Here is a 10,662-nt window from a genome sequence, read left to right as displayed (position 1 = left end):
GATCATTTTAATGCAAAGTTCTTGGTGAAGGCCTTTTCGAGTTGAGATAATTGGGTGTTCTGTTGATTTCTTGAATTCCAAGCTCCAGCTCATTCCTTCGATTTGGGAAATTCTCATCAACTATTTGTCTGAAAATGCTTTCTAATCCCTGCTCCTTTTCCTCCCTTTAGAGAATTTCCATTATTCTTATGTTTCCTCTCCTGATATCAGCTAGTTCTTGTATTTTTCTTTCATTATTTTTCATTCTTCAGTGTCTCTCTTCTTCCTTCTGATTATTCGTGGATTTCTGTCTTCAATATCACTTACCTTTCCTCTATTTGGTCGACTCTATTTCCCAAGCTTCCTATTTCATTTTCCAACTCTTGCAGTGTTTTTTGTTGTTTTGTTGTTGTTGTTTTTGTTTTTGATTTTTTTATCTGCAGAAGATCTATTCTGTTCTTTTTGAGGGTTTCCGTCTCCTTGCTAAAGAACTCATTCTGCTCATCTAGTTGTTTTGTCAATTCCTGAAATTGTTGATATGACTCCTTTCATATCTCACTGAGTGTTTTTAGAAATACCATCCTGAATTCTCTATCAATTAAGTTGCATATTTCTATGTCTGTAAGCCTATTTTCTGGAGATTTTTCTCTTTCGGAGCTGCCTTGTCACCTAGGTTGTTCATTGTGTTTAATGGACTATTTCTCCACTGGGGCATAATGGAAGTGTATTTTGCCTTTTTTACAGAAGAAGGTTTATTATATAAACATCTCTTTTTAGCCTGTTGCAAAGAAGGCACTTTTCTTTTGGTTTCCAGTAGGTATCTAAGCCTCTTGGATCCCTTCTTTATAGAAAGCCTCAATAATGCCTTTTTTTTTTTCTTATAGATGTTTAATCACGCTCACTACTCTTAGTCAGTCCCTGTTAGTGTTAGCGACAGTTTTGGTAGCATTTGCTCAGATTCTCCTGGGGCTCCACGGTGTTCGTTCTCAGAGAATATGGGGGAATGGGCCCTCTGGATTGGTGTTTGGGGGCTGCGGCTCAGACTTGGTTTTGCACCCACAGCTGTCTCTCACTCTGCCATGTTTCTCTAAACTCTATGGGTCGTTTTTTTGATTACTGATTTGATTTCATTGGTAGTAATCTGTCAGTTCAGATTTGTTTCTTTATGATTCAGTATTGAAATGTGATATGTTTCTAGGAATTTATTCATCTCCAGATTGTCTTATTTTTTGGCATATAATTGTTCATATTGTTTTCTTATAATCCTTTGCATTTCTGTGGTGTCAGGTGTCACTTCTCTTTCATTTCTGATTTCATTTATTCAGAAACTCTTTTTTTTCCTTGAGTCCAGTTAAAGATTTATCAATTTTATTTTTTCAAAGAACCAGCTCTTGGTTTCTTTGATTTTTTCTCTGTATTATTTGTTTAGACTCTATTTCATTTATTTTCAACCTGATCATTGTTATGTTCTTCCTTCTGCTCACTTTGGGCTTGTTTGTTGTTATTTTTTTAGTTCATTTAAGTGTAATGCCAGATTGTTTATTTGAAATTTTTCTTGTTTCGTAAGGGAGGCCTGTATTGCTTTGAACTTCTCTGTTAACACTGCTTTCACTGTGTCCCACATATTGGGGGTCATTGTGTGTCATTTTCATTTTTCTCCAGGTAGGCTTTGATTTATTCTTTGATTTCATTGTTAACCCGTTAGTTGCTTAGGAGCTTGTTATTTAATATTTATGTGTTTGTGTGTTTTTCAGGTTTTTTTGTTTGTTTGTTTCTTGTAATTGATTTCTACTTTTATACCACTGTGGTGAGAGAAAATTCTTAATACGATTTTAATCTTCTTAAATTTATTGAGACTTGTTTTGTGGCCTAATATGTGTCTATCCTAGAAAATATTCCATGTACACTTGAGAAGGATGTATGTTCTACTGCTTTGTTGTGATATGCTCTAAGAATATCAATTAAATCCATCTGGTCTAGTGTGTCATTTAAGGCCACTGTTTCCTTTTTTATTTTCTGTCTGGAAGATACGTCCACTGGTGTCAGTGGAGGGTTAAAGTCCCTTACTATGACTCTATTGATGTCAATCTCTCCCTTTATGTCAGTCAATATTTTCTTTATATATTTAAGTGCTCATATGTTTGGTGCATAAACGTTTACAAGGGTTATATCCTCTTGTTGTATTGATCCCTTTATTATTATGTAATGTCCCTCTTTGACTCTTATTATCAGCTTTGTTTTATTTATTTTTATTTATTTATTTTTCATCTTTGTTTTAAAGTTTATTTTGTCTGAAATAACTTTTGCTACTCCAGCTTTTTTTCATTTCCATTTGCATGAAAACTTTTTCCATCTTTATGCTTTGGGTCTATGTGTGTCTTTTGGTCCGAAGTTGGTCCCTTGTAGGCAGAATATGTATGAGTCTTACTTTTTATCCATTCAGCTATCCTATGTCTCTTGATTATAGCATTTAATCCATTTACATTTAGAGTGATTTTGATAAGTGCATAGTTATTGCTATTTTGTTATTAATATTTATGTTTTATTTCTTCTTCTTTTTAAAGAAGTTCCTTTAACATTTCTTGTGATACTGGCTTGGTGGTGATGAACTCCTTTAGTTTTTTTTTTTTTTTCTTTTCTGTAAAAGTCTTTATTTCTTCTACAATTTTAAAGAAAAGCATCACCGGGTAGAATAGTCTTGGTTGTAGGTCCTGGCTTTTCTTCATTTTGAATACTTTGTGCCAATCCTTTCTGGCCTGCAATGTTTCTATTGAGAAATCAGCTGACAGTCTTATGGGAGCTCCCTTGTAGATAACTAAACTTCCCTTTTCTTACTGCTTTTAAGATTGTCTCTTTATTTTTACCCTTTTAGCATTTGAATTATGGTGTGTCTTGATGTGAGCCTCTTTGGGTTCATCTTCTTTGGGACTATCTATGCTTCCTGGACTTGTATGCCTATTTTCTTCAGCAAGTTAGGGAAGTTTTCCATTATTATCTATTCAAATAGATTCTCAACTATTTTTTCTCTATCTTTTCCTTCTGGTACCCCCATGATGTAAATGTTGTTACACTTGATGTTGACCCAAGGGTCCCTTAAACTATCTTCATTTTTAAATGCTTTTTTTTATTTTATGTTCCAATAGGCTATTTTCTGCTGCTCTGTCTTCCAAATCACTGATTCAATACTCTCTCATATAATCTGCTGTTTATTCTTTCTAGTGTATTCTTCATTTAAGTTATTATATTCTTTATGTCCTTTTTCCAAAGTTCTCATTGAGTTCCTTGACCATCTTTATAATCAGTGTTTTGAACTCTGTATCTGTTAGATTGCTTGCCTCCATTTCCTTTAGTTCTTATTCTGACATTTTTCTCCTGTCCTTTCATTTGGGACATGTTTTTTGTCTCCTCATTTTGGCTACCTTTATATTTGTTTCTATGTATGAGGGAAGTCTACATTTCCCATTCTTGGCAGGATGTCCTTATGTAGTAGGTGTCTTTTGTGTCCCCATGGCACATTCTCCATGATCACCTCCAATAGTATCCCTTGTGTGGGTTGTATATGTCGTCCTATTATAGTTGAGCTTTGATTGTTGTTGGCACGTCAGCTAAAATTTTGATGTAGTCATGCGAGGAGGTGAGCACAGCATTTACTTACTCTACCATCTTTACCAGAACCATGTTTTTTCCACTATTATTAAGGAAATTTTTTAGTGCGAGGATGTTTTCAGTGCTTTAATGTAAGCAGCGTAAGTCTAAATGTTTCCCAATCTGAAACTGAATATACCATGAAGTAACAGCTGGAGGATAAGGAAAGAGATCCAAGTGATAATCAGAAAAATATGAGTCAGAGTATATTTTTTCTGTTATTTTAAGCAAAGTTTCTTTCAGAGAAAGTTATGACAGTTCATTATAAACTGATCTCTGTGAAACTGATTTGTGACCAAATATTTCAACTTGATACAATTAGGTTAGAAAGCAAAGTACCATTTCATTGGACTGCAAATGTAATTTTAGGTTGAAAGGAAAGTAATGTTTTGGTTGAGGAGGAATTTTTTTCTTTTGGCTCGAGTTTCTTGATACTAAACTGCAGTGTGAGTTATTGCCAGTTTTTTGCAATATTCTAACATGGCTATGTCTTACTACAGAAAGAACTAGTTATTTGAATCTGCTAGTAAAATTCAAGGTGATAAGCATCCCTTCAATATGCTTTCTAATTTTTTAAACGCCAGCTATAACAAAATTGAAGTCAAATTTCAGCAAGACTATATTTTTATTCAGGGTGGCTAAAACTTTTGGGGATATTTTCTGAGCTTAAATCACCCCCAATCTGTTAAACTCTCACACTTAAGAAATGGCTTACTAGATTATTTAATGTTTTAAGGGGATTAGCAACAGATGTACAGCCAATGGCTTAGAATTGAGCCAGTAATCTAAATCAAATGTGGCATAATAGTTACTGCCTGGATTAGATTGTAAAGGCCAAAGATTGAGTAGGTCATCAAGAAATGTTTCCCTTCTGACGATAGCCTGAAAGCCTGTTAATCCAGAAAACAACATGCTTGGCAGCATAGACCATTCATTTTGTTCATGGGCAGCATCCTGGAAGTTTTGAAAACATCTTTAAAGAAAACAGAAGGAATCCTGTCCTGCTGAGGGATTGTGGAACGGAAGAAATGGCAAAACATCTCAATCAGCCACAATCTGCCCCTACCAGGCACAATAAACAATAAATGTTGGGTCTGGTTCTCCGAATTACTTGTATAGAGTCAAGAATGATGAAGGCAGAAAACTAAAAGTGATGAAGATGAATGCCTAATTTTTTTCTGTTTTGAAGCCATATAAATAAGCTTTGGATTACTTGTGATGCTTTTGTAATTTATGCTCTTTTTCTTCCTCCCATTCAATAATCAGAATTAGTATTATTTTTAGAGTGCTGTGTTAAGAAGTTCCTTATGTAATTAAAACCAAATCTATTACCAAATGAAGTGAACTGACCCAGGAAGCATATTATTCCCACAGGAAAGCTGTGCTTCTAGACTGTGTGCATCAAGCCAGGATAGTGACTACCCTCTTGAGAAGAACCTGAACAGCAATCCTATCAAATCTGAACGTGAAGCCCTACTAGTGGGTAAGGAAGGTAACACACACATACAATGTATAGAGTACAGTGGAGAGGAGGAATGATTTACTTAAAATGAATAAGCGCATGCTGAACATTTATAAAGTGTGACAGTGCAAGGATCCAAAGTCCTGAAGACAATAGGATAAGAACAAATAAATATTTCAATAAAAATGGTAACAGCAGTCCCCAGCAGTCTTCAAGCTCCTTGTGGCCATCGTCACATCAAATGTGTCAGTATAAGCACTATGCTAAGAGGTTGTCTGTTGGAGAAACACAATGTAGATTTTTTAAATCTCTATGCAAAGATAGCTGAGCCCTCTCACTCCCATTCAAGGGTCAGTGCAGAAACCATCTGGCAGAACTTTTCCAGGTGAGCCTATGGAGGAAGCGTGTGCCTCTCTTAAGCTTTTCCAGGTTACTTGCAGATGACTCAGAAAGCTCCCTGTGAGGCGTTGGACATTGTGGGCTCTGATAACATAAATGCTAGAATTCCTCTAGTTATGTAAAAATTCATTCACAGAGGCAAGATAGCATAAATTGTTAAGGAATCTGACAGACCTAGCCTCCTGTCTTGATCCCACCATTTCCATCCTGAGTTTCAGTTCTTCCATCTGCAAAATAGGTATAATATTACCTATCTCAAAGGGCAGCTGTATCAGATGCAATAATTCATCTAAATTACTTAGTACAGTACCCAGCCCATAGTAAGACCTCAATAAATTAGAACCATTTTGCACTTACAGCACTATTCAGAAATGCTTACTGACTTTATATTCTATTTGAAGAACAGTGGCAGGTTGAGGTCCTAAAATATTCAGTCATTTAAAAGGATCCGATCTTGATCTCAGCAGATAATTTTAGTGGCCCTCTAGGAAGCTAAGCCACAAAGTTGTCCCACCCCATCTCAAAAGTTCTCCACACTGATCAGCTTCTGCATATTTTTTTAAGATATATCTGCCTTATTTGGTAATGTATATTGTACTCAGATTTAACAGTTTGATATGTAAATAAAGATGCACAGAGAGATCTGCCATTGAGTCTTCAAGAAAAGTGACAACTTATTTCCAATTTCCAACTCAAAGTTAACAAATTGGCATGGCAAATGGGAGACCTGTCAGAGAAGAGCTGGGAGTGGGGGCAGAATGAAGCTTCTGTAAATGGATAGTTATAGAAACAAAGATTCTTAAGATAAGTGTTTCTTGCTTTGTTTTTGTAAAGAAAGGAGTCTTGAGCTGACAGAGAAAAGGAAAAATCTATTTTTTAAACTGGTTCTTTTGGTATGAACCTACAAAAACTGCTTAGTGTTTTGAAACCTATGGAGCTGTTTCTTGGCATTTGACAGTCTTTCTTGACCATAGCATCTAGAATTCCTTTCAACATAGAATGTTTTCTTCAGAATTTAAGTTTGTCAGCTTGAGTTAGTGTTTAAAAATGTAATTTGCCTGGTCATTTAAAATAGTGTTATAAGTAATAGCATCTATTTTAAACCGATTTTGAAACCTACAATCAGTTCCTCCTGATCTCCCAACCCACCCCCATTGCCATCTAATATTTGGAGGATTTTCATAAAGAACTGATATGAACTTCAAGCTACAATTTAAATTTGTGATATTCTTCGTCAGTCACTAAAAGGGGCAGACAAGTTGTAGTTTATAAACCAAATTAATTTTAGCTTTTATTTCCTGGAAGTTTTCAGTAAACTCAATTCTGGGTCTATCTGAGGTACCTAAGATCTTATGAAAGGAGGTGAATTCAAACAATTTAAAGAAAGAAATGTAGACTTTTGAACAATTTGTATTCTATTCATTGTCAGAGAAAGAAGTATTAGAAAAATTAACCTGATAGCCAGAACAATCAAGGCAATATTTGTAGCTGCCAATGACCCCAGAGTTATGCTAAGCAGAAACCATGCATATTCCTGGAAGCTGTGATCTGCTATAAGAGTTCTGTTCCTCAGGGCTGTGAACACCAATAAAATGCTAGTGACCACTTGAAGTGAATGAAATGTTTGGCTTTTCTTTATAGAGCTACTCACAGAATAAAACCCAAATATAATTAGAAGATTCTCTTGTGAGAAGCATGAGGTTAATCAGGAAAAGTACATGATTTGCACTTTTGCCATGACGACAAGACATTATTAATGCATAAGAAGCTAAAGTTCAATTTAAAGGCCGTGCAGAGGAACTGCGAAAACCCAGCAGATTCTGAGTTTATTGTAAAATTTTTAATTAATTGTAAAATGTAGAACTCAAATTGTCTTCAGCCATCATAAATGATGAAAGTGTCTCCTCAAATGTTAGCTTTTCTACATGTGATGCAGTGTAGTGAAAGGCGTATGAGTAGTGGTTAAGAGCTATTATTTCAATTCAAATACCAGCTTTGCCACTTACCAGCTGTGTGACCTTGGGCAAGTTGCTTAAATTTTCTATGCCTCAGTGTCTCCTTATCTGTGAAATGAGGATGATAATACCTACCTCACAATATTGTTGTAAAGATCAAATGAGTAAACTACGTGTAAACTTAGAATAGTGCTTGGTATATAATATGTTGTACATAGGAGTTAGTTCTTGCTATACAGTATCATGTGGCATCTCAAAGAATACAATGCTCAAGTGTAACCTCCATGGTATTGTCTCTATAGGGATTATCTCCACATTCCTTCATGTCCACCCATTTGGAGCAAGCATTGAATACATCTATTCCTACTTGCACCGTCTAGATAATAAGGTATGTGGGGGCCTGAAATAGCCATGCAAGGAGATATAAGGTTCTTTGTGAACTTGTGACCTTACTCTCCACAAGCATGAATAAGTCATTAGTACTCACTCTAAGGAAATTTCCCTTGCCTATTCTCTCACTGTGTTTCAGTATAGAGCCTCTCTCTTGCAAGTAAGGTGACCATCTGTCCCCGTTTGTTTGAAACTGAGGGATTTCCTGAGACTTAGGACTTCCAATCCTAAAACAGGAAGTCCTGGGCAAACCTAAATGATTTGGCCACCCAGCTTCCAAGACAAATCTTAGAAGAATGTTCTTTTTCCTCTTAATTTACATATAAACTGCAAATTAACCAACATTTGTCACCAATCAAACTTTAGCCCTGGTCTGTTAGCCATTAGCTAATGTTAATTTTCCAAGTTAGAAGTCTTATGCCAACCACCTCCCCACCATCACTATCATCACTGCCATTATCTATGATGAAACAATCAAGGCAGTGACAAAAAAAAAAAGATGGAAGAATAAGTCTGTAACACAGACTGAATATTTGCTCACAGCTGATCTCGTAGGCTACTTCATGCCCTGGATGCTATCCTGTGGGGGAACTCACAAAGTGTCAGGAGCAAGGTTAATACTAGTTCCTTAGAAAGTGAAGGATGCCGCATAGAGGTGGGAGGGACTCTTGACCCCTCAGAATAAATGAATTCACAATAAATTTTTTCAGAAGCAGCATTCAGTTAAAACTGCTCATGGATTGTACTCACTATTTTATAGGATCTGAACCTTCTGAAAAATTCCATTAGAATACAGATTCCTGGCAGACTCCTAAACATCCTGGATGTCCACAATGTTAAGCTGTTTAAGCATATGTCCTCCTAACAGAGGCACTGGCCCATTTGAGAATTCAAATGTGGAAATACTTTGTCCTCATGGCAGTTTCTTTTTTCTGTTCCAACTAGTACACCTTCCTCATTTATCTCTGGGAAATAATGCTATTCTACAATTAAATAGCCCATTTGGCAGTGAAGGGAGGGATGGAATGAGAGCACCAGGACTAAGTGGTCAATCGAAAATTGGACTATATGTCAGTAAAAATTATCTGGTTCTGTTTTTAATTGTAAAAATAATGGATACATATTGTCTTAAACATGTAAGTAATACAAAAATATAGTAAAAGGAAAATTGAAAGTTACAATCTTGCCCCTCAAGGATAACCACTGTTAACAGTTTGGTATATCTTTATTTCAAACCCTTTTTCATGCATATGCTGCACCAATATTGTACATATACATCAATAAACATTACATATTTATGTTTTTTGAAGTGGGAATTCAATTCTATATGCACCAATATTGTACGTATACATCAATAAATATTACATATTTGTGTTTTTTGAAGTGGGGATACTCTACAATGTGATTTCACTTAACTGAATAGTGTCTAGTACTGATAAGAAAGCTTGACCTCACTCTTAATGTAAATCCAGTTTCTCCTAAGCAGCTTTCTGTCAGAGTACCTCTGAAAGAGAGCTTGCAGTGGTATCAAGAGAAATTGATGTGTGTGTGTGTGTGTGTGTGTGTGTGTGTGTGTGTGTGAGAGAGAGAGAGAGAGAGAGAGAGAGAGAGAGAGAGGGGTTTGATGGCAATCATTTCTGCCTCCCTCCTTTCCCAAAATGCTTTGCAGCTTCAGGCCTGCACATAGCATCACCAGTACTGATCAGCTGCCATTCAGCTGGCTACAAACCCAAGCCTCTCCACATGCCTGACATCAACTCTTCCCAATGGAAAGCACAGTAGTAATAAATCTCAAAAATATCATACTAACTGAAAGAAACTAGTCACAAAACACTATATATTGCATGATTATACATATATGAAATTTTCAGAAAAGGCAAAACTTCAGTGAAAAATTAAAGTCAGGAATTGAAAGTGAGAATTAAATTTAAAGGTGCACAAAGAAATTTTGGAAAGTGATGGAATGTTCTAAAACTGAATTGTGGTGACAGTTTTTATAAATTGTATAAATTTCTTAAATTTGTACAATTGTATACTATAGAAAAATTTATACAAATGTATAAATTTACTAAAACTCAGCAAACTGTACATTTAAAATAGGTGAATTTATTGTATGTAAATTATACCTAAATAAAACTTATGAAATACATAAAAATAAAGCTCAGTGGACTCTGGTGGTCACAGCAGAGGAAGGCTGCCATCTGGAAGATACTCACCCAACACATACACATGCACAAAGAAGGGAAGAGGTCAACTCCACCCCCAACACACACCTACGTATCAGCATCCAAAAGTAGACAACATTGGAAGAAAAAGAGCCACATTAGAATGGTGGAACTGGTTTTGAATGGAGATGTCCTCTCTGTCTCACAGATCTGCACCAGTGATGTGGAATGTCTCATGAGTAGACTCCAGTATACCTTCAAGCAAGAAATGACTGGAGTTGGAGCAAGTCCGGAGAAGAGATGGAAATTCTGTGGCTTTGAGGGCTTGAAACTGACCTGAATCCCTTTGCCTAACAACTTGGGATCCTGAAAATAAATGTGTGTTGGACAAGCTTAGAAAGTGATTTGTATTTTCAATAGTTTTCAAGTGGAAATTGTTTTAAAATTGTCAATTCATTCCTGAAGGCTCTTTTAAGTTAAAATAAGGATCCTAGAATAGCATCTAGAACCACAGGCCCTAAAAAGAAATTTACTCAAAACTCAGGTGCTGTAACTTCCTCCCTTTTGATCAATTGGGATAATTAGCAGTATTGAAAAAGGCCTAAGGCCAAAGAGCATTTGGGGTGTTTTTGGTGTCTGTACTACTGTTGTAGACTTTGGTTTTTTT

The 10,662-nt window shown here is 35.9% G+C and overlaps 1 protein-coding gene across 1 annotated transcript in view; it reads left to right on the top strand.

Moving 5' to 3' along the window:
• The window catches only part of ENOX2 (ecto-NOX disulfide-thiol exchanger 2), a 91,281-nt gene extending 80,946 nt beyond the window's left edge, over positions 1-10,335 (top strand). Inside the window, 3 exon segments of the mRNA XM_015589861.1 lie at positions 4,999-5,107; positions 7,743-7,828; positions 10,204-10,335. Of these exon segments, the coding sequence (XP_015445347.1) occupies positions 4,999-5,107; positions 7,743-7,828; positions 10,204-10,335 (327 nt within the window).
• Positions 10,336-10,662: the final 327 nt, after the last annotated feature.

The sequence above is a fragment of the Pteropus alecto genome, unplaced genomic scaffold (genome assembly GCF_000325575.1).
Source record: "Pteropus alecto unplaced genomic scaffold, ASM32557v1 scaffold145, whole genome shotgun sequence".
NCBI lineage: Eukaryota > Metazoa > Chordata > Mammalia > Chiroptera > Pteropodidae > Pteropus > Pteropus alecto.
The sequence above is the reverse complement of the archived record's forward strand: the minus strand, read 5'-3'. Positions and strand labels throughout refer to the sequence as shown.